The following is a 25028-nucleotide window of genomic DNA, read 5'->3' on the forward strand; positions in this document are numbered from 1 at the left end:
TATAAGGAAACAGACAGCGTCCAGGTAGTAATTGCACTGAGAGCACAACCACACTACAAATGATTGTCTAGACTTCCATTGTGGCTTATGACTCATCCATTTACAGTTTTTACATACAGATGTTCAGATTACTCTCTTGGGTATTAAAGCAATTACAAAGTTAAACTTTCATGTATGAAGCTGCTAAGAGAAATGTAACCACTCAATGCATTTTTATTTGTAGTAAAGCTGATTGTTGAATGTATGTACACAAAAATGATGCTATAAACACTTCACATATATTTCCAATAACTCACTGTATATATCTGTTTAGTTCTTGCTTGCTGCACCTAGACCAGTGATATCGATGGAAAGCAGCCTGTACCAGGGGGGCCATGATGCTTCCCATACTGGTTTCATCAGCACATCGGTTTCCCTGCCCATCATGCTCCATACCAAGCCTGCAATAGAAAGAATGTACTAAAATACTATACTATATATACAGAAAATAGGCTACAAATGTATTAACACACATACTAAAGGTATGTAATTTGACCCACACATATCCACATTCAGCACAGAACATACTGTATATAAAAGTAAAATACAATTCTACGATCAAGTAGAGCTCAACTCCAGACAAAACCTTTTGTTTAGAATTAAATTGGGGGATCTGGAAGGATTTTTTTTCCCTGCAGGAGCAAATTGGATCATGCTTTGCTGGGTTTGTTTGCCTTCCTCTGGATCAACTGTGGGTATAGGATTATAACCTTTTTTTTTAATGATTGAACTGGATGGACCTTTGTCTTTTTTCAGCCACACTAATGCCCTGTACACACGATAAGAAAATCATACAAAAAATTTTGTGGAACCACTGATCGAACGATTTTCTCTTCGTTGATAAGCAGGATGTTTTAACCGATAACGATATTGTGAACAAAAAAATCCGGTTGAACAAAAGTGAAAAATGTTGTCATTTCGCATACGAACGACCGATTTTCTATGTGGTGGTATGACGGTCTACAAAAAAAATCTGTCAAGTGCTACCACGCATGAGCGGAAACAGAAGATGACCCAGATGTTTATGTCCAAGGAATTTTCGTAAACACGACCAAAAAATCCAAATGTTAAAAGTAGATTAGCCTAATGAGATAATGAAACCAGAATTCTGCATTTTATATTTTTATGTATCACTATTTATGTATATAGATAATGTAATTTATTTATTTATTTATTTCAGGTACTTATATAGCGCTGTCAATTTACACAGCGCTTTACATTTATATATTGAACATTCACATCAGTCCCTAACCCTCAAGGGGTGTACAATCTAAGGTCCCTAAACTATTTTATACTCATTGCTGGTAATTGTTGTGTATATCGCGCGTTCTGGCTGGAAGGGCGTGGCTACAAGGTCACTGCATCACTTCCACTTGTATGGAAGATGTCAACACCACATATTGCCCGACAAACAATTTTTTTAGCTTGATTAGTGTGGGCCACAATTTTGACCAATGAACAAACGCCTCTCGGTCGTCAGATGACCGATCAGTCGATTTTCTAGTCGTGTATTCCCATCTTTACTATATGTAACTATGAATCCATTTCAGAAGATCCTTTGTCAATTTTTATCTTTTTGACTGTTTGGGTCTTCATTTAGGGGATTTTCCCATTTGCTATCTTAGTGAGAAATGGTTGCTGGGGCAAGAAGTGAGGGGCTACCTTTCCTACAGAAACAGAAAGGAATCAAATAACTTTTTTTTTTAGAGCAGGAGATTTTTGTTGCTCTTCATAGGAGATATGTGGGAGATCTTTCATAATTTCATGTCCTGCTAACTGGGGGATCTTAGTGTATCTAAAACTTTACAAGAAAGGTTGTAGTTGGAATTTAGGAAAATAGGTTTGCCTTCATTCCTGAACAGAAGCTTTCCACATGATAATCCTATCAAGCATTCTTAAAGCATACATTACCAAGCATAGTAATGTAACAATTGGGTAACACATACTTAAAGAGGCTCTGTCACATAAGTGCAACAACCATTCTGCCACAGAGTACACAAGTGTTCAGCAAAATACAAATCTTAGTGGCATTATATTTTACAGAAGCTGAAAAAGCAGAAGCTACTTGAATATATTGGAGAACCAAGGTCTCAATGAACAGTTTTATATGATGACAATCAAGAATTTGTAAAAAATTGCAAATAATGAAAAGATATATGCCAAAACCAAGCACATTGATGCCATTACCTTCAAGACCTTGTGGAACAAAATGTGTTGTACATGAATACTGTGAAACTGATAAGATGATAATGGATACTTTCACAAAGCCACTACCAAAACAAAGTTTACAGAACTCAAAAAGAAGATAGGATTATATGAGAAGTAGTTATTGAGTGGGGTGTTAGCATGCTGTTTATACAGACACAGGTGAAGCAACAATTCTCATCTATTATACTGTAATCACATGTTCTGTCACTTGGTGGTAATGTTCTGGCAGATGTTGCAGCAGCTTTCCAACAGTTTTCAGAAACCTGCACGTACCTGCAGTAGCCTTCCAAATCTTCCTTGCATGGTCCCTCTGACAGACAAAGTTTTGACACTTCCTGATGCTGCTGAAGCTTGTCCAGGGGCGGACTGACCATTCGAGCACTCGGGCACTGCCCCGAGGGCCCGGGATCAATAGGGGGCCCCATGAAATGCCCCTGGTACCTTTTTATAGGCTTTTTTGGGTGTGCTTTGAGTGTGGGCAAGGAGACAGAGGCCCCATGATCCCCTATTGCCCGGGGGCCCCATGAGTTGTCAGTCCACCCCTGAGCTTGTCTTCCTACCATATGCACATTCCTATAGGCCATTGAGGCTGCTAAGCAAATGATGGGCTAGCAGGAATCTATGGAAGTGGTGCTTAGCAGCAAGCTTTGAAACTACCAGGAAACATCTGTGTTTTGCCTGTCAAAATGGCCCCGAATTAAAGTCTAAGTTCACCTATAACAAAAAAAAATAACAAATGCCTATATTTTTGCAGAAAAATAATGTGGATTTATTATTTTTTTCCTGGAGAAACCTGGAGAACATTGCACCTGTGATCAGTAGATCATGAGTGCCATGTGGGCTCCTGCAGACGTCCTCAGGCTCTCATCTCTGTATGGTATTTCTGTTTGAAAACTGAAGGGCATGGCAGGGGACTATGAGAACGCTCAGCAGCACCCCTGCAGCCCATTCAAATTACAAGTCCATCTGCTGCGGACGGTATTTGTAATTTATTAATTGACAAGAATCTGTGAATGAAGGATGCAATTGGGTGGGTGGAGCCCTGCACAGTCACTCTTTTTAAAGAGTGACAGTGAGTGCAGAGAGAACCCCAGGCCGCTGTCACAGGGAGGGGGGGATCGGGAGGAGAGGGGGCAGGAGCTGGAACATGTTATATGTTCCATCCTAAATATGGATAGAACATGTAACATGTTCCAAAGGTGAACTTATCCTTTAAGCCATAACATAAATATTTTGGAAGCTACTGCAGGTATGTGCTGACATCTCTAGCTACCTGCATTTCATATCTACAGCAGATTGGCCCTGTAAAATCTATATAGGTGTATTTATCACTGTTAACTCCTTTTATTAAATACTCATTGCATTTATGTAGTCATGAACTAAAACGTTCATTTAATTACAGACTAGACCAGTTACCATAGGGTTAATGATGTTTTTCACTTGTGCCTTACTGGAGAACTGTGAATTGAAGCAAAGCATTACTTGTTCCATGAACAGCTGGCCCTATTTTTCTTTCTAGCATGCACATTTTTTCTTTTTCATATGTTTGTTTTATAGAGGTCTTAGATAACTAAACAGGGAACAGACTGTGTGTAACAAACTCTGTAAAGTGGCTTACAAAAGTACTGGGTAAAACATAAATAATAGAACATGCATTTTTAGATCTGGCCAATAAATGTATTGGTTATGCTATTGATTGAGAACATTTCTAAATCTAAAGTATGAGATGGATGGCTGCAATTTTTGATGCTTAGACAATCATTATTGTTGATGGCAAAGTACACCTGACTATATGATCCTTTCACGTGTACAATGCAGAGAATTGTAAATCTAGCTATTAAAACATTGCATTGTATTTTGGAAGTCTCAAATATTCAAACTGAGTACACACTGTATAACACATTTTGAAACTGGCTTACAAATGTACTGGATGAAGTACAGGAATACAAGGTCATTTACAGTTAGATGATATATACACATGACATACTGTAAGTATTTTAGTTTTGTGTAGAGTGGGGAAGTGTTACAAGCTCCAGCAGTTTTTACTCTGTAAACCCACTGGGGAGATTTCCCTTCATTTCCTCTCACAGTGTCAATGCAGGATAGGAAGTGTGGAATGATTCCAAGCGAGACATAGCAATATAGCCAACTGAAGGAGAGTTAGACTCTTCATCAGCTTTTTATTGCTATCTGTTCCTTTGGAGGTTTTCCCTCACTTTCCATGAAGGTGAAAATGTTATGAAGGAAAATCTCCCCAGCACCTCGTTAAACAATAAATATCTGACACATATTCCAACACCAACCCCTTACACTGCATCTAACCAATGTAGAAGAAAAAAAACTAAAAATTTGCATTTTACTATTCATCTGAATGTTATAAGGCAGCCTTTTACCTTAAAGGCAAGTGTACAATCCAAATGCCCATGTCACTGCGTAAAAAATGGCTCTGTGTATAAGTGGGTGCTGCAGCGACCGTAGGCAGTGACCACATGCCTGATGAAGGGGTCCTGCGAGACTCCAAAACGTTGCTTTGCTGTAACTATGTGATCGTTTGTTAAAAATTTTGGACCCATATTGGTGATCCTTGGTGGTGACATTCTCCCTTTTTTACCTTAAAGGAACCCTTGAAAATCAAAACACACTGTAGTTGCAATCTGCAGCAGTTGTCAATATTACCTTAAAGGACCCCAAACACAGGTAGAAACTGCATGTGAATCGCACGGGGACGCACAGAGCGTTCCTGTGTATTTCCCCATTTAAAGGGAATCCCTGCTTGAAACGAATATAGCAACAGCATACATATATTATATATAAGTGATTAGTAAGCTCACCAAATTTTTTAAAGAAAAGGAAACAATAAAGCCTATGGTGTACGTAAAGTATTTTACTCTGACTGCAGATCATATTTAAATTAAAAATAATTATGGACAGTAAAGAAACACCAACAAAAATCTGATGTGTTGTTTTACACTAGTGATCAGTAGAGAAATGGTTCTTTACATTGGAGTTCAGAAGAAAAAATGTTCCCTTTGCATAGGTGGTCAGTGAAGAAATGTCTGCTTCCATTGGTGGTCATTTAAGAAATGTCTTCTTCCATTAGTGTTCAGTGGAAAAATGTCCTTTTATAATGGTGGTCAGTGGAAGAATAGCCCTTTTCATTAGTATTCAATGGGAAAAGAGTCCCCCAGGGGTGGACTAACAACTCATGGGGCCCCTGGGCAATAGGGGATCATGGGGCCCCTGTGTCCTTGCCCAAACTCAAAAAAGCCTATGAAAAAGGTACCAGGGGCATCTCATGGGGCCCCCTACTGACCCCGGGCCCTTGGGCAGTGCCTGAGTTTCCAAATGGTCAGTCCGCCCCTGGGGTCCCCTTATATTGGAGATCAGTGGAAAGGTTTCTCCTTGCATTGGTGGTTATTATAGTTGTACCTTGCATGGGTGGTCAGTGCAAAAGTGACACCTTATATTTGAGAACAGTGGAAAATTCTGCCCCTAACACTGATGGAAGTAGATGTTGCTGGTTAAGAAACCACTAACAACCTTTGGAGGACCCTAGAGATCTACAGAGAAAAACTCATAAGGTAAACGGATCACTATGCTCACTTACTGACCTGCGCCAACTCTGCCCCCCACAAAGACAAAAAATAGTATTTGAAGCAAAAGACTTCAATTGGTTGTTATCTATGCAAACTCCCAAAACATTCCAGTACAGAGTTCTGCACATTTCATTGTTGTGTTGAATATAGTTTCAAAAGCCAGCTATTGCAATAGAGAGGCTGTGTAGTGATGTAAAGTGAGATTCATTCGTAGTAAACATTTAAACATGTAAAAGAGTAATAATGAAGGGAGATTATCTTTAGGGCTCTTGCAGATGTATGCATGCATTAACTTTGCAGTGCACAACCAAAAATAGTAAAATTATGTAGTTAAAATTTTGCATTGAGAAAGCCTATTCCACTTGAATGGGCTCCCAAAGCACTTTAACACGTGATAAACCATATCTTCACCATTTCTAGTAATGCAGCCCACCACAACGCAGAAAACATTCACATCTGCAAGCTATGGCGTGTTATAGCCCAGGTGCCTTTTGTTGCATGTATATGTGCGTTGAAGTTCCATTAGAAATGAATGACAACACATTTCAACAAACATACTTTATACTGTATTTTGCCTGAAACATACTTTATATTGTATTTTGCCTGAAACATACTTTATACTTTATGTTGCCTTTCCTACCCTTCCTTTTCCTAATGAATTATCTCCTAGAGATAATTAGCTCCAAGCTCCTCCTATCCCTCTTGTATTGAACTGTATTGTTGCTGTATTGTCTCCCGTTATATTGTAGAGCGCTGAGTAAACTGTTGGCACTATATAAATCCGTATAATAATTTCTGCTGACATTTTTGTTTGTTTTCAGCAACTTTAGTAACTGAAACATGAGACCTCCAGCATTCAGCTAAGATACACAGGGATGATTATTTTTTTAAAAATACATTGTACTACAGTGGTGACCTACCCTACTAGTACTTTTTTTTAGTGTAGCAAGCAGATGCTGTCAATCAGTTTGACTGTTTGTCCATTTTAAATTCTCATGTGGTTAAGAGTGAGTCAATTCTGAATCACAGTGTATACAACAAAGAATCGAAGTTAGTAGAAACTACTAAAAAAAACCCTTGGAATTAAAAATGCTTTCTAAAACTTTAAACAATCCCATTCCAAAAATATATACCTCATCATAGGCTCCAGGTGGCCAGAGAAATGGAGTTCATATGAAGTCATCGTAATTTCTTTGATCTCCAGATGTGCGGATGCAACAGATAACTGCAATCATTTGTAAGTGGCTGCCCATCAGTTAACCTTTTTTTAAATCCTACCCAATTTTGTCACTGTGTATAGTAGTTTAATGTCTAAGAGCACTCTCAGACTTAGGAGGGGACTGTCCTCCAGCACTGCTGGAACATTGGTCTCCTAGCATGCACATAAACACAAATGCTTGGCTTAATTGGTAATGTATTTTTATGTCAGTGGTGGCAGAAGCTAATCATCTCAGATTGATGTTTTCTTAAAGATTGTTGCTGACGGTATTGGTATTATACCTGGGTCTACTTTCAACTCATATCTGTTAAACACGCAAAAAAAAAATAACAAAAACACTTACACATGACCTGTTTCATGGGCAACCACAAATGCAGAAGAAAAACCATCCTCATGATTTAGAGTACAACTGCGTAGGGGGTGGCACATTCCTGTGACAGGAGCATAACCTGTCAGAAGAAAATAAGGACAACAGTTAGCCAAATGTTTTTGAGTATCTTGTAGGTTGATATGGTAATCTTTCCCAATCTAACTGAAGCAGTATGCTTTGCTATTTTCTATTTCTGTTAAAAAGCAGAAACAAAAACAAAAAAGCAACATCCTTACAGTAAGGCCAAAAGAGATTCTTATCTGTAACGGTATGCTTCTTAGGTCAACTAATTTAAAATGGTAAGCTCCAAGGAGCAGGGCCCTCCTAACCCTCTTGGATTGAACTGTATTGTTGCTGTATTATCTCCCTTTATATTGTAAAGCGCTGAGCAAACTGCTGGGCTATAAAAATCCTGTATAATATTAATAATAACTAAACAAAACTTAATATCTCCTTTACCATAATAACCAGTATCATGACATTCTGCACAAGCCTGCGTTTTTATTGACTAAAAGAAGTTACCTTGAACAGATCCAAAAAGTTTACCAATAATACAGAAGTCATATACAGTACAAGAAACACAATTAGTGTACAATGTTCATAGGTAAGAAAAAAAATGGCAGCACAAGAAAAGCTAAATGCTTTTTGCTCTAATGGTTTTCCTGACACTTTGGGGTTTATTTACTAAAACTGGAGAATGCAAAATTTTGCACAGTTCTGCACAGAAACCAATCAGCTTCCAGGTATTTTTTTGTCAAAGCTTAACCACTTAGCCCTCCAGATGATTTACCCCCCTTCCTGACCAGGCCATTTTTTGCTATATAGCGCTGCGTTAATTTAACTGACAATTGTGCGGTCATGCAACGCTGCACCCAAATGAAATTTATGTACTTTTTTTCCCCAAAAATAAAGCTTTCTTTCAGTGGTATTTGATTGTCTGTGTGTTTTTTATTTTTTGCACTATAAGCAAAAAAAGACCAAAACTTTTTAAGAAAAACTATATATTTTAATTTTTGCTATTAAACATGTCCAGTAAAAAAAATTAAAAAGAAACAAATTTTTGTCATAAATTTATGCCAAAATATATTCTGCTACATGAATGGGCTCTCGTGCCCACGCAAAACGCGTCTCAAAGGAACGTGGATATGTGAACCAGAGGTTAAGCTGGCCTTACATTGTATGATTTTTTCTGTAAGCCTAACCACTGTTTAGATTCCTCTTATTCAGCCCCACCGATTTCCCTATCCAGTCTAAGGCATTAGAGCAGGTGCCGACTGTCAGAATATCCAAACACTGGCTGCAGCTGATTGAAAGTAGCTGCTGTTTGAACACAAGTTTTTACTCCCCTCTTCTTCAATTTTCAAATGGAAGGATGTTGGTCAGGAGGAGTCAGACAGTGCTACCCATGGCTTGAATTTCATCTAGTTCATCAGGAATGGGCTGAAATTCACTCCATGTGTGGCCAGGTTGCGTTTACCCATCTGTGATCTGCTGCAATGTATAGCCTTGTCAGTCTAAAACAAAGAACATGCTTACACAAGGAGAGAGCACCGGAACAATCTCATACTGCTCTTTTTTTGTCCAATTAGTTTGTCTGGATAAGGTTATTGACATGCCTGTTTTTTATTATCAAAGGAAAAAAGGGACATAATACTATAAAAAAAATATTTTTTTTTAAATTTTGCTGTATATCTTTGCTTTTAACCTGCCAGCAAAGAACAACTCAAAATAAATTCTACTCCTGTCGATCTCAGCAATACCACGTATGTGTATGTTATTGTTTGTACCCGCAGTATGGCCCAGAAATAATAGTGCACATTTTGCTTTTTTTATCCTAGCTAGAACACACTGATCCTGACCATGGCCTTTGACCCTAACCCTGACCTAGATCAAACCTTGATCTTGCTATTTTTTCTCTCTTTCTTTCTCTTTTTTTTACACAAACTTCCAATATTCCATAAACATCCAACATATCTTTTTTTCCATTCAAGAAGCAAAAAAAAGAACAGGGGTGGGCTGAACAATGACTGATCAATGTGATAGCCAATCAGAGGTGATCAGGAACCAGGCCTCCTAGTTCCCAATTGTTAGTGTGGGTCCTCTCAGGTCCTCCTCTCAGTGAAAGCCCAGTCTCTATGCTGAGAGTGTGCTAGCAAAAACACAGGTACTCATATATGCAGCCCCAGAGGATTAAGACCCACTTCTGTGAGGCCACATATGTACATACGCTTGTCGGGAAGAGGTTAATGAAGGCCTGAGTGTTCTGTCTGGCAGGGGTGTCTGGATCACAAGACTATCTGATCAGAATTACAAAGTTCCATGCAGCCAAGAGGGCACTTCACACCGTGTGTATGATGCTCATTCAGAGGAGAATGTTTAATAACAGTATGGCTTACATTTAATACAGCCAACACATTGATATTACTTTTATTGCTACATTTGCACAGAAAGATAAAGTGAACAGGCCAACTGGTACTTGCACTGATTTCCTACAGAAATATCTGCGGATTAAAAACATTAACAGGAGACATGCTTAACAGTTGAGTAACCTAGAAGACACTTAACTCTGCAGCTGTGCACATTACATCAAATAGAGAGAAGTACAATAATATAACATTCTCCACTGGTAACATAGTTGGCCAATTTCCAGTACATCATAAGCTTCCTCACCAGTTACATCATCGTAGCCTTACATGCCAAGAATACACTAATATGTCACATAACAAAACTGTTGGCCAAGTGACAAAGTTGCTAATTGTGGCTGAGTCTGATTTTCAGCTGGGCTCTGGGGTTGTAACTAGCTGAATTAAAAAAGTTATTTACCTTAGTAAACAAAGAGTTTGGTTTATAGTTTTGAGCCTGTGTATATTCTAACTTATTCATTCAAATGTAAATGAAAATACAACATAAAGCACATGAAAATAGGCCTTTGCCCGCATAAATCAGGCTATAAATTGTGCTAATTATTTGTTGAAAACTGTCAATTAAACCCAGCTTATGTGTATTCTTATGTGGGCAGCACAGTGGCTAGATGATTAGCATTTCCGCCTGGCAGTATTAGGGTCGTTAGTTCGAATCCCAACCACAGCACCACCTGCCTGGAGTTTGCATGTTCTCGCTGTGCCTGCGTAGGTTTCCTCTGGGTACTCCAGTTTCTTCCCACACTCCAAAGACATGCTGGTAGGTTAATTGGATCCTGTCCAGGAACGGACTGACCATTTGGAAACTCGGGGACTGCCCGAGGGCCCGGGGTCAGTAGGGGGCCCCATGAGATGCCCCTGGTACCTTTTTCATAAGCTTTTTTGAGTTTGGGCAAGGACACAGGGGCCCCATGATCCCCTATTGCCCGGGGGCCCCATGAGTTGTCAGTCCGCCCCTGATCCTGTCTAAATTGGCCCTAATATGTGTATGTATGAATGTAAGTTAGGGACTTTAGCTTGTATGTCCCTTGAGGATTAGGGACTGATATGAATGTACAATGTACAATATATATGTATAGCGCTGCATAAATTGATGGCGTTATATAAGTACCTGTAGTAAATAAATATTCTCCCATACTCTTAGGACACCCATAGACATTAGATGACAGATCCCACTATTCATAGCCAAATCAGGCAATGTTCCATGTCTATGGGAGAACTACAACCCACCATCTGTCCCATAGGGAAGACAGTTGATCAGATAAGTTTGAAGTTATTTACCAATTGCTTACTTTCCTCCTGATGAGCTACCTTCAGCCTCCTGAATGTAGTCCCCACTTACTCCCTATTCACCTAAATTGGTAAGGCTGGAAAAGCACAATGACAGCATTGTTGGTAACATGCCCTGAGAGAAATTGGATAATGCATGAATAAGCGCTATCTCAAATTTATAGACAGACAAAAGTAGACCTAAACCGCACACAATGTTTTGAAGATTCAAGAAGCTTTTGCCATAATTTGCTAGTATGCATATTGGCATTGGCACATTATGTTATACCAACTTTTCAAAGCGCCCCCCTCTAGAACTATTATGTCTGTGCTCCCCTAGTCACTACATTGCCTGAGCTTCCATCTTCTCTTGGTTTTATTCCAGGTCCAAAATGTTTTTTGGCAAGGCTGGGATGATATTACTTCATCCCAGCACAAAATCATGCCAACACTACACTGAGCTGCACATGTGTGGCTTAGTGTACAGTCAGAGAAAAAATGCTGACAGATCGAAGGATAGTGTCAGAAGAGACATACAAGGTAGATATACAGACAAATAGGCTGTTCACTTTAGAAGGAAATTTTTACTCTGCAAAGAAACTTTCCCTTAGTTTAGTGAATGATGTAAAGCTCTGTTGACTTCCATTATCCAATCATGTGCAAGCAAAAATACTGTTTTGGCTTTCCTTGCACATGATTGGATATTCTTTGCAAAGTACATTTTTACTATATTCACTAAGCTAAGGAAAAATTCCCTTGCAAAGTGAACAGCCAGCCTTTAGTAAACCAACTCATGGAGTCTCTTCTGTCATAAAAGCCTACATGTCAGCATTTTTTAATTTAACTCTTGTCCCACTTTAAGTCTGGTCTTCAGCAAACAAATAAATACAGTATTAGATTTACATTCACTTTACATGCAAGCTGACTCCATTTATTCTTCTGTTGCTGAAAGTATCGTGCAAAGATTTTTATCCATATGATAAACACTTTCTTCATACAGTTGTGCTGTTATCGCTCATTTATTACCCACTAATATCACAGGATAATTATTAGCAATGGTCGGACAGGTTGCATAACTAGAAAATATGGAATAATGAATGAACAGTCTAACAGTCCCAGCAGTGAAAGACATTCCAGGGTGACTACACAGCAGTGGAACTTGGAAGTGGGGTCCCAGGGTAATTATGTATATTAAAAGCAAAGTTACCTAATCATCACGCCACCCAGACCTAATATGTTTAAATGGAATTATCAACTACTTAATATTGACTTTTTCTGGACTACCAATGTTTTTTTAAACATTATGACCAGTGACCAGTCACAAAAGCCTAATCAGTCATGATTATAGTAAAAAGACACATTTTCCAAATAAATAAGCCAAGAACCTAGCTAACTTCTGTTTTTCAAAGAGGTTTTTAATTTTCATTATACAGTCTGAATACAGCATTTTGAAACATTACAAGTCAATTTTACACTAGCTTGTAGTAAAACAAACCTACTAACCCTTCCTACCCTGATTGTGTCCCTATAATTTTGCTACCCACATAGACTCTACAGGTCAGCCAAATGCCTATCTAGAACAAAGGTACTTTTTTTTACGGTTTGTTTTGGCGAAAAGAAGTGGTCTAATGACAGAGACAAAAAAGGATTTGAGAGTAGTGAAATTTAAAATAAAACCACATTCTGCCAGAGTATACAGGGTAAATGTGCAGAACAACAACGAAAAAAAAAAAATCAAATGACACATAAAGTGGACTATTCAAGCTAACCGTCTAAAAAAATTAACTCTCACTTTTCAGGCAGAATATTTTTCAAAATATGTGCATTTGACCTACATATATATAGTGGCTATAAAAAGTCTACATACCCTATTAAAAAATGAGACAAAGATAAATCATTTCAGAACTTTTTCCAACATTAATGTAACCTATAAAATGTACAACTCAGTTGCACAACAAACTGAAAGGTGGAGGAAAGTAAAAATAAAAAACTAAAATAATGTGGTTGCATAAGTGTGCACACCCTTAAACCAATACTTTGTGAAGCACCTTTTGATTTTATTACAGCACTCAGTCTTTTTGGGTATGAATCTATCAGCATGGCACATCTTGACTTGGCAATATTTGCCCACTCTTCTGTGCACAACCCTCTTCACATCACCCCCCAATTGGTCGGCACCTCCCTCAAGCCCTGCCTGACAGACATAGAGTAGGTGACCGTGTCTTCCATTTCCTCTTAATACTTTTTAGTCTGGAATATAGTTCCCACTGCGGTATAAGGCAGAGTGGTATCAATTGCACTTCACCTCTTATCCCTGCTTGTATCATCTGGAGTGGTGCCAGCAGCAGCTGCAAAACTCTGTGATCTACTGAAAGTGGACTTTCCTGCATTAACTTCTTCAGTTCAGACTGAACTGGACATAATAGCTTCTAAAATTCTGTGAACTCTGTGATACTAGTTAAGGGAGCTCAAGGCAGTAAGGTCTCTTTACATTCACGGTTTGGGGGGTGGTAATACTCCATAGTTGAGCTGAATTTTTAACCCCCCAACCACACCCCCTTTAGCTGCAGTGGCCATGTACACATGTCATGGCCACAGCACAAATGATATGCCCTATCGTGATTGGCAGATGTAGCGCCAAATGTGACCTATTCAAGTGAAAGAGGCTGCTCTATAAGCGCCCTACAATCTTGGCAGTACAGTGACCAAGGGGTTTAAGCAGATGGTGAAGAGGCATTGTATTGCCTTCTCACTGCCTGCTTTAACCCCTTGCATCCCACATTAGCACACAGTTGCAGGGCGCTTGCAAAATGGACACAATTTACTTGAATGAAGCAACAGGAGGTGGAATTCTTGCTTCGGCATGTGCACACCCTTGGCTGCTGCCTCTGCAGCTAAAGGGAGTAGAGCAGGGGTCTACTTGTAGAAAGTGATTTACTCATCGATCACGGGCAGATGACATGTAGATTTTGTCCCTTCCTTGCTGACTTCCGGAACCTGGACAGGAGCAGTGGCAGCATTTACTAGAACGGTTCCCTGTATTTTCCTCCTGCAGCTGCTGAAAGCTGGCTTCTCGTACTCTTCCTCCCTCCAGCATTCAGCTGCTGCAGGAGGAAAATACAGGGGATTGGTTCCAATAAATGCCAACCCCATCGCCGCTCTTGTCCAAATTCCCCTTCCTTTTGCTGCCCAGGCCCCATCATGTGCTTTCCTGGTCCCCTCCCTCAAAAGCACTGCCAGCTTCCCTTCCTCTCCTCTCCTCTCCTGCCAACTTCTGCAGGAGAGGAGAGCTTTTCTAAATGAACACAGTGAGTGATTGGTACCGATCACTTACTGCGTTCATTCATAACTGAAGCATAGTGAACTGTGTTTTTATGCTTCGGTCTGTGAATAAACAGGGAGGCTCTTCCTGTTCATACATTCTGTGCAGCTGAAGCTGATGGGTTTAGACCCCTGATATTTCGCCAAAGCACCCCAACAGGGCTGCTAAAAATTTGTAAAATATAATAAAAAATTAAATTGTAAAAAATAATATAAAATAATAAAAATAAAAAACTACTGACACCATCTACTGCCCTAATGATACCAATCTCTGCCCTAATGACAAACTCCACTGCCTGACTGACACCGTTCACTAATTGACACCATGCACTGCTCTACTGACATAGTCCACTACTCTACTGACACTGTCCACACACCGTGAACTGCCCTACTGACACCATCCACTGCTCTACTGACTGACACTATCTACTGCTGTGCTGACTGACACCATCCACTGCTCTACTGACACCATCCTCTGCCCTACTGACATTGTCCACACACCCTCCACTGACCAACTGCCTCTGCCCACATTTAAGATAGGCTAAGTTTATATTTTTACAGTGACTTTTGTTTTATTGTATTTTTCTAAATTTGCCTTACTATTTAGCTATACCTTGCTAGTTAATTTCTAAAAAAAAAAAAGGGGAGCCAAACCCTGGCGATCTTTGAATTCTTTCTTTTTGTTCAGGTAGGTCTCCACTTCTCAAAGGTTGCCTACCTCTGGTTTTAGAGTATAGCAAAATCTAATCTTAATCTCTATGTATGCATGTGTGTATCTAGTTATCTATCTATATACAGCAAACAAGTGTTTATATATGCCAGATGTTTAATTATAGGGCTTAGAAATTAATTTTGTGGCCTTTGGTGATCTTATCTGCCACCACCACTTTATCTGCCATTGATTTTATGTAAAAATTGTGTGGCAAGTAATTGGCTAAGCCTGGTGGCACACTGTTTGAAATTTGTTAGTGGTTCTGCTGATCTCAATATTACAAATTATAACAAGGTAGGGGTGAAACTGTTTTTTCTTGCAACATAGTTCTTGCATTTTGCTGTAGAGCTATTGGAGTTTGTTCAGCGCATTATGATTATTTCAGCTAGAATGAGCAGCCAATTTCCAACTTCCATGAAATAGTGCTCTTATATTTTAACAAAAATGTAATTCAAAAGATCAAAAAACATCCATTCCTCATTACAGATGAACAAAAATGTGCCTGGCATCATTCTGATCTCAAAGTGTGTTTTTAGCTCATATTTTGTGTTGGATAGAGTAGGAATTATAAAAACCCCTGTCAGTTTATTTCATTGTGTGTGTCCAACTGGGGAGATTTGTCTTTATTTCTTGTCCTGAAGATGCAACAGGAAATGGGAGAAATTCTTTCAAAATGAGGGGAATTCCTGTTAGATAGCTGTCAATCAAACAGCTTCCCATTGGAAGATGTGCTTTCTTTTATTTCCATTACTTTCTAACATACTGACAGTGGTAGCCAGGACAAACAGAAAGTGAATGTAACCACTGAGGACAGAAACAGCAATAAAAGCTTGACCTTTCCCTAACCACTCCTGAGGATTCACCAGGCCATTTTTTGCGTTACGGCGCTCTGTTACTTTAACTGACAATTGCGCGGTCATGCAACGCTGCACCCAAATTAAATTTATGTCCTTTTTTTCATGAAGTTAGCTTTCTTTTGGTGGTATTTGATTGCCTGTGCGGTTTTTATTTTTTTGCGCTATAAAAAAAAAGACCGACAATTTTGAGAAAAAAACAATATTTTTGACATTTGCTATTAAACATGTCCAGTAAAAAAATAAATCAAATCTCCTCATAAATTTAGGCAAAAATGCATTCTGCTTCATGTCTTTGCTAAAAAAAAATCCCAATACGTGTAAATTAATTGGTTTATGTGAAAGTTTTAGCGTTTACAAATGGCGGTATAGATGCTGGAATTTTTTTTTATTTTTACTTATAATAGCGGCGATCAGCGACTTATAGCAGGACTGCGGGACTGCTTCGGGCATTCTGACACTGAGGGGGAACTGACTTGGTGTTACTGACATCCCCAGTGACACCAATACAGTGATCAGTGCTAAAAAAAAAAGCACTGACACTGCACTAATAGCACTGGGCAGGAAGGGGTTAACATGAGGGGCGATCAAAGGGTTAACTGTGTGCTGTTTCACAGTAACCTTGGTGTGTGTGCTTCACTATAATCACAGTGCTTTGGATGGTTGTGCTGTGCACAGCCATCCAAAGCAGTGTGCATGAGCTGACAGGGAGGAGAACTGTATTGTTTACATACAGTTCTCCTCCCCTTCGGAGATCCTCGGCAATCACTGGGAGCCAGCGAGTAATCAACAGTCATATGCCTGATAAAGGGGTCCTGCGAGACTCCGAAACGTTGCCTTGCTGTAACTATGTGATTGCTCATTAAAACTTTTGGACCCATATTGGTGATCCTCAGTGTGCTGGTGACATTTTCCTTCCCCCCCCTTAATCAACAGCCAGGACACAGTGAGTGACAGCCGCGAATGGTGGAGTTGGCAGGGTGTGCGCGCGTAGCACGTGCCCCCTACCTGGAGATGCAAAATCACACATATATATGTGATTTTTCGCACCCGTGCTGCCCTGTAGTAGTATATCTGCTATAGGCCGGTCGGGAAGTGGCTAATTTATCCAAAAATTGGAAAACATTTTGGCTATACATAAGAGAAAGATAGGCTTAGGGTGTCAGGTGAGGCTTGCTATTCTTAGAAATCCTTACTGTCATTAGTCAGCATTATGAAAGTTTAGCAGAATTGGAAAATAAACACCTAAGGTTTGATTTACTAAATATGGAGAGTGCAAAATCTTGTGCAGCTCTGCATGGTAGCAAATCAGCTTCTAAATTCAGCTTGTTCAATTAAAGTGGTTTTAAAGGCTTAAGGTCTTAAGGTCTTTTACCTTCATGCATTGTGTGGGAATCATTGCTACATGTCTTTGCTAAAACAAAATACCAATACATGTAAATTAATTGGTTTACATGAAAGTTTTAGCATTTACAAATGGCGGTATAGATACTGAAATTTTTATTTTTACTGATAATGGAGGCGATCAGCGACTTATAGCGGGACTGCGGCAGGCATTCTGACACTGGGGGGAACTGACTTGGTATCACTGACGTCCTCAGTGACACTAATACAGTGATCAGTGCTAATAAAAAGCACTGACACTGTACTAATGGCACTGGGCAGGAATGGGTTAACATGAGGGGCAATCAAAGGGTTAATTGTGTGCTGGAAGTGTTTTACATGGTGCTGGGCCGTGTCAGTGTGCTTCACTGAAAACCACACTGTGTGCTTCACTGAAAGCACACTGCTTTGGAGGGCTGCTCTGTGCACAGCCATCCAAAGCAGTGTGCCCGAGCTGACAGGGAGGAGAACTGTTAGTAAACAAAAGAATTCTCCCCGTCAGCGATCATCGGAAATCACCGGGCGCCAGCAAGTGATCACTGGCCAGGACCCTGTGATTGACAGCTGCAGCCGCGAATGGGGGCGAGAGTATGGTGTGCGCATGGCTCGCACGTGCCCCCTACCCGGAAATGCAAAATCAAATATATATACACGTGATTTTGTGTACCCGTGCCGCCCTGTAGCAGTATTTCTGCTATAGGGAGAACGGGAAGTGGTTAAAAACAATAATGACGCATTAAGATACTTAACACACATGCCCATATATATATGAATATGTTCCTATTTTCCTATGCTGTGTGGGATTATAGTGACAAATCCCCAAGATAAAACATTTCTCAGTAGGATGTACTAGAAGCAGACTCCAACCATTTTTTTTTTGCAGAAAAGGACAGGGATAGAACTTCTCTCAATTTTTTTCTTTTGTGCAGTTTTGTGTCTCTATTGGAAACATTTAAAAACACTTCCTGTTGACACAGAAAGCAATGAAAAATCTCTGTAGTAAGGAGACAGACTTTAACAACACATTTTCTCATTAAAAAGGGGAAGGGTTACAAACTTTGACCGGTTTTCATGGCTGCCTGTGTCTTTCTTTCACCACTTCCCTCTCTTATCCAGCTCTGATAGGGTGTCACAAGGATAGGAAGTGAGACCAGATCTACCCAATTGGTTCACAGACAGCAATATAAACTTGGAAGAGGTGTTTAGGCTTACCAAGTCTCTCCAAAACAACAACAAAAAAAGTTTCAGCTGGAGTTGAGTTTTACAGCCGGTTCACACCAAGTAAAATGCACCAGTGCAGACACACTGACTGGCAGCAACACAAATATAAAGAGCAGCTTGTTTTGACACATAAGCCTATTGACTGGTTTTACTAAAAAATAAACAATGCAGGATCAGAGCATAAACTGAACAAAGGTCTGATAAAAATCATTGAAATTTACCTTTGTTTGTGTAAAAGGTGATTTGATGAATAGTAAAAGTCCCTCTTTTAGCCAAACCATTTTCTTTAGTAGGTTATATACATTACAGAGTCAATGAGACACACACAAGATAATTTAGTTGGCCAACAAAACTGAGCTATAACTAGCTTGACTATTCGCCTACAAGTATCTATCTGCACAAACAGATTAGCTATTGGTTATGTTCTCACTCTCAACCAGCATGCTGCACATACCTGGTTGACATCATACAAAATACAGTACCTTGCATACCTGCAGGACCAAAATCTTGCCTGGTGAGAAACACAGCATGATCATGGTGCTCAGCATGATCTGGATCTGAACGTTGCTGGGAATGGGCCCAACGACAAACTTGTTCAAGGCTTCTTGATGGGTTTCCACGTTCTATAAGACTGATAGACTGCAGAGAAAGTATAACAATCAGAACACATCATATAAATTACCTTCTTTACTACAAAATGTCCAAACGTTGTATATTTTAAAACAAGGAAACATAATTGTTAAAGGGTGATAACGTGCAGCGAATCCTAAATCAGAGAAGTACCAAAAATGCCAGATGTTCCTAGAACCTCTAGCTAAGCAGGGTTTAGGAGTTTTGAGCAGCCACAGCTAGGTTCTTGAGAGATTGAAAAAACAGCCCCCTCCATAGCCCTTCAACCTACTCCAAGCTAAACTCCCCCCCCATCCCCAACACATACACACACACTCACACATCCAGGCGCTTACTTGTTTACCTGTTTCTGATGGTGGCGGCCTCCTCTGGTGTTTACAGCCTTCTGCAAAAAATCTCCTCCATTACTGCCTGCAGCATAACTTCCATAGTTTTGAATGAAACTCAACTCCTGGCATCTCAAGTATGGTAAATCTATAGAAATTTACTGTGCAGGCTGATGTAGTGATAGGAAAGATTTTGTGCTGAAGGCTATTAAACCACAGACACTGCCATCAGGAAAAGGTAAGTAAGTACCTGGGCCTGGGGGTGGTCTAACTTGATCTGGGTTATGGAAATAGGGAGTGCAGACTTTTTGTAATTAAAGATAGACCATGTCCACTGGAGTGCTTGATACAGGCCCAATGCAATAGCAAGCTAAAATGTAGTGCTTTCAATAGGGTCAGTTCACACAAATGTGTCTCAATGGTGTACACTGGGCGAAAATAGCATTTAAATGCAGTGCAGTGTGCCTCAACAAATGTTAACCTCTTCACGCCGGCCACACGCAAATGTGTGGCCTTCCATCATCTGGGCCTCGACACCAAGCGGCCACAATTTTGCATGCAATTAAGAAAAACATATGTGCTCCCAGCACACATGTCCGGTACTCACGGAAATGTCCCGATCTCCTCTTTCGATCAGGACCTTTCCCGATCATGTGCCATCACGGCGGGCACATGAATTTAAAACCCCGCCCCGCCTCCCGACTTCTAAAATACTTAAAGGGCAAGGAGGCAAGGAAAGAAAAATAACATATTTGAGCTCTTGCTGTAAACAACAAACCCACTCATTAATGCAACACATTAAATAATGCACATTTACGCAGCACAATGCATTAAAATGGTTGCCAATGCATGCTAAATAAAATGAAAGTGGTGTGAATGCAGTTCTTAATATTGTATTAAGAAGACTAACAAAATAATATTGGTAGTAACTGAAAAAAAATTACTTCTTATAACTGATTCCCAAGAGGGATCATTTAGATAGCCATCAGGTGACAAATATTAGGCTTACAATTTAGACAAAGTATAATTTTCTGTTAAGCCTGTTAGTATCTCACTTTATACCAAAGTTCACTATGAGTGTGGCCATTTTGTAAGATTGCCTTCAGTCTTCATTCAGCCCTCTACTACAGAAATGAAATTTCAACATTGTTTCAATGAGTTCTATGAAACCAGCCTTGCTACATAGGAGATTGCTTTGATCTACTGTAATACAATTGTAAAATACTATAGCATAGCATTAGATGACATAAGAAATCTAACTGTCGAGAATGTAAAAACATAAGGTTAAAGCAGAGCTATACCCAACTTTCTGCCTCCTACCCCCTTCCTCTTTAACTTTTGGGCACTTCTTTGGGGGGGGGGGGGAGATAATTTTGATAGGTACTCACACTCACCTCCACTAGGATCACCTAGGTCAGTGGTTCTCAACCTTCCTAATGCCACGACCCTTTAATACAGTTCCTCATGTTGTGGTGACCCCCAACCATAAAATTATTTACCCAGTAATTATAATTCACGAAGTGTCGTTTTAGCACCAATACTGTTGCTTTCAACACAGTAGCAGCTTTTAACAGAGTAGCTGCTTTCTACACAGTAGCTGCTCTTTACACATCGGAAATATGTGTTTTCCGATGGTCTTAGGCGACCCCTGTGAAAGGGTCGTTCGACCTCCAAAGGGGTCGCGACCCACAGGTTGAGAACCACTGACCTAGGTGATCCAAAGGGGAAGTTTGGCTCCCCAGTCCATTCATTACGGGCAGCACGACTTGTGCATGCACAATGGGAAGCCAGCTGTGAAGTCACAAGTAGTCACAGTCATTTTCCCACACCAGACATGTCGGCACCAGGGACCCAAAAACCAGGGAAGAACCAGACCTGGATGGGGACAGTGCTGGATCCCTGGACAGGTAAGTGTCCTTTTCTTAAAAATCAGCAGCTACGGTATTTTGTAGCTGCTGAGTTCTAATTTTTTTTTGGGGAGGGACTGAAGATCCTCTTTAAGAAAAGGTGGAAAGCATTGCAATCTTAAAAAGTAAAATAACATAAATATAAGTAAACAGTGCAGGTCAAACATTGGGGTAACCAAAATACTTTATTAAACAGAAAGTCATTTTATCTTTAAGAAAGCTTTTTAAATATACAAAATAAAAACACATCACTTAAAACCAGGTTTAACGGCATATAATCGTTGTGTTTTGTGTAAAGTTGCTATCTCCAAAAGTACAGAGGTAAACATAAAGAACAATGAAAACGTTTTATGGTCTACATGCCAGAAATGAAGCAGACTTTACCAGAGGGAGACAAGATGAGACTGGTACCTAGCAACACAGCACTAGAGAACTAAATGTTTAAACAGAATAACCACTTCAAAATATTTTCACACTGACATGCTTCTGCTTTGATCTAGATCCCTTTGAGAGTTAAGTGAGAATATTGGAGAACAAATTTTACTTAGTATGACATTTGTAACTGTCTGAAAATAGAATTAATTAAAAATAAATGTCTATGTAACAGGTCAGATGTAGCTTTTGCAAAGCTAGATTCCACCATGACAAGCAACAGACAGTTCTTGAGGAGACAGATCTGTACTGGCTGTTTGTTGGCCCAAACATTTTCAATTCCCAATGGCCACACCTTATTTTAAGCACCCCCATTATATCAATGAAAAATTACACAAACCACTGATACATGTACAAAGTCCCCATAGCTTCTTTTTACACTAATGACATGTAATTATAGTAAACATTTTTAAATCTATTTTTTTAATATAAATATTTGAATAGGATAAAATATCAACAATGTATTTCACAGCACATTATTATTTTTTGACAACTGTTCTCTGAATTTCTTACCTGTCTGTACCCTACCATAATCATACGGACCAATACTATGTTGATGTGAACCCCCAGAGATTCGTCATGGTAAATTTCATCTACCTGTAACAAAAATGTATGTATTCTTTTTAATTGAAAATGGCAAAATTATGACATTTGCTGAAATAATCAAATACAAAATATATTTACTTATTTGGATTTTACATTCATAGTACTAACAAGGAAGATTTGGAAGCAAGCCTCCATGGAAATATATATAAAAAATGGTCAGTATTCTGATCCAGCAAAGGCAGTGTGGCTACTTTAAACATTCAACAGGTGGCTCATTCACTTACAAGCCTGCCATGTGAAACATGGCATTACCCAAAATTCTTTCTGGAGGGGATATTTGCACATCTTATATATTCACATAGATGCCATGCTCATTTTTGTAAGTATGCATATTGTACTAAAAGTAAATTGCCTATGATAAATAATTCTTAAATAGTACATAACTCTTAATAATAATATTGAAGTGTACAAGAGCACATGGGTCAAACACAAGGTCTGCAGGCTGAATCCAGCCCACAAGGCCTTTTTTATATGGCCCTCACACCTCTTCTGCAGCTATAACCCTTTAATACCCTCCCCCACCTTGTCTCAGCAGTCATCAACAGAGAGGAGAACAGAACTTCTATGCCTGATCCTGCGCTTCTCTGTTCATTGGAGACTGCTCAGACAGAACACCATGGTAGAACCATGTTCTGTCAGAGCAGTCCAAAACCAATAAAGTTTCTTGTGGATGATACCAGCAATGTGTGATTGGGCTCCATGCCGGTCTGCATCTGCCCTTTGGAGGTTAAGCCATAAGTTATTGTTAAAACCAATAATATTCGAATGCAGGGGCAATTATTTAATATAATAAAGAGTAGATAAATTTATATCGTCTTACAGATGCAACCAGCCCTTTGAGGGCCGTCATAATGCTGATGTGGCCTGCAATGAAATTGAGTTTGTCCCTGCTTTAGAGAATCTAAATTTTGTACACTTTTCAGCTTTTGGTCACAATGCACCAAAAGCACTACATCTCAAGGCACTCTGCTATTCAAATACCAGATTCAGCTAAGAATCAGTTCCTTTGTTTCCCATTTGCCAATAAATGAGGTTGGCAGCCTCACTGACCAATAGAGAGACAGCAGATAGACCTTTCAAAGTGCTAACTTTCTACTTAAATGAACATTTTAATAAAATAGTACCCTATCTTTCCCAGGGTGCTGTTCTAAAAAGCAGAAGCATGAACCTTCATCATCACATACAGTGAGGAACATAAGTATTTGAACACCCTGCGATTTTGCAAGTTCTCCCACTTAGAAATCATGGAGGGGTCTGAAATTTACATTGTAGGTGCATTCCCACTCTGAGAGACAGAATTTAAAAAAAAAAACAAAGGCTTCTGTACCAAATATTAACACTGATTTTCTCAGGTGTTCAAATACTTATGTTCAGCAGTGCAAGACAAATAAATTCTTTAAAAATCATACAATGTGATTTCCTGAATTATTTTTTAAATTCTGTCTCTCAGAGCGGGAATGCACCTACAATGTGAATTTCAGACCCCTCCATGATTTCTAAGTGGGAGAACTTGCAAAATCGCAGGGTGTTCAAATACTTCTGTTCCTCACTGTATGTACCAGAAACATTACCACCAGATTGTGCACAAAGGACCATAAATAAACCACAGGATCCCCAAAGAAGTTTACAATACTCCATAAGTACAGTAACAACAATAATTAATTACTATTAACAAATCAAACACATCAGAAGTTGATACTGCCTAAAAAAGCTTGAAATAGATACACACTATGATGAAAATTTGCTCACAGCTGCAGCCCAGGTGATATAATGGTTCTAATCCATTATATTGCATGGTCTGGATACAATCTTTTACAACATTGAGGCCACATTATGGCCTTAACCCGGCCATACCACTGCTTTCAAGAAAAAAACACAACAAAGCACACATTTATAAAGCACAGCAATGTGCTTTACAAATGTGCTTAGTGCTCTGCCAGCTTCGGGAAGCCAGAAAAGTACTAATAAAATGAATGCAGTATTGAACAATACTGAAAAGTATAATGGATAGTGCATAGCGGTAACTGCTCTCTGTTATACATTTCCCCAAATGAATATTAAAGGAAACCTGTGCTTGAACGTGTGTGCTACCATTGCTGACTTCCCCTTCTAAAATTCAAGCTGCCTAGCTTCCATACTTATCTAATGGCTGCATTTGTTTTTTACATCACTGACCCAGAGAAAAGTATGCAGATTAGGGGTATGACTTTATTCTGACTTCACTTACTGTATATGCTCATTCTAGGTTAGTGATTTCAAATATTGAAGCCAGAAAGAGCTAGGTCACTGACATTTTAGAAGAAAGTCAGCAATGACAGCCTACATGTTTCAGTCACTACAGGCATATTTTAAATGACTTTTGGTTGGATGTAAGCATAGCATATGATCTGAAAATCTCATTAGAAAAGTCAATACCCACAAAAAATGCATACAGTGCTCAGCATGAGCACACCCCTTTTTAAAAGTAAGATTTTAATCAATATCTCAATAAACACAAGAACAATGTCCAAAACTT

General features: G+C 39.3%; 1 protein-coding gene across 1 annotated transcript in view; it reads right to left on the minus strand.

The window, feature by feature from the left end:
* The window catches only part of LOC149455476 (A disintegrin and metalloproteinase with thrombospondin motifs 14-like), a 215484-nt gene that overhangs the window by 88541 nt on the left and 101915 nt on the right, over positions 1–25028 (minus strand). The window contains exons 5-8 of the mRNA XM_089686196.1: positions 22421–22504; positions 19095–19251; positions 7406–7511; positions 297–440 (exon numbers count right to left, since the gene is read on the minus strand). Of these exons, the coding sequence (XP_089542322.1) occupies positions 297–440; positions 7406–7511; positions 19095–19251; positions 22421–22504 (491 nt within the window). The remainder of the gene's footprint in view (positions 1–296; positions 441–7405; positions 7512–19094; positions 19252–22420; positions 22505–25028) is intronic.

The sequence above is a fragment of the Staurois parvus genome, unplaced genomic scaffold, assembly GCF_062004578.1.
Source record: "Staurois parvus isolate SC_StPar_1 unplaced genomic scaffold, SC_StPar_1.0 ptg000393l, whole genome shotgun sequence".
NCBI lineage: Eukaryota > Metazoa > Chordata > Amphibia > Anura > Ranidae > Staurois > Staurois parvus.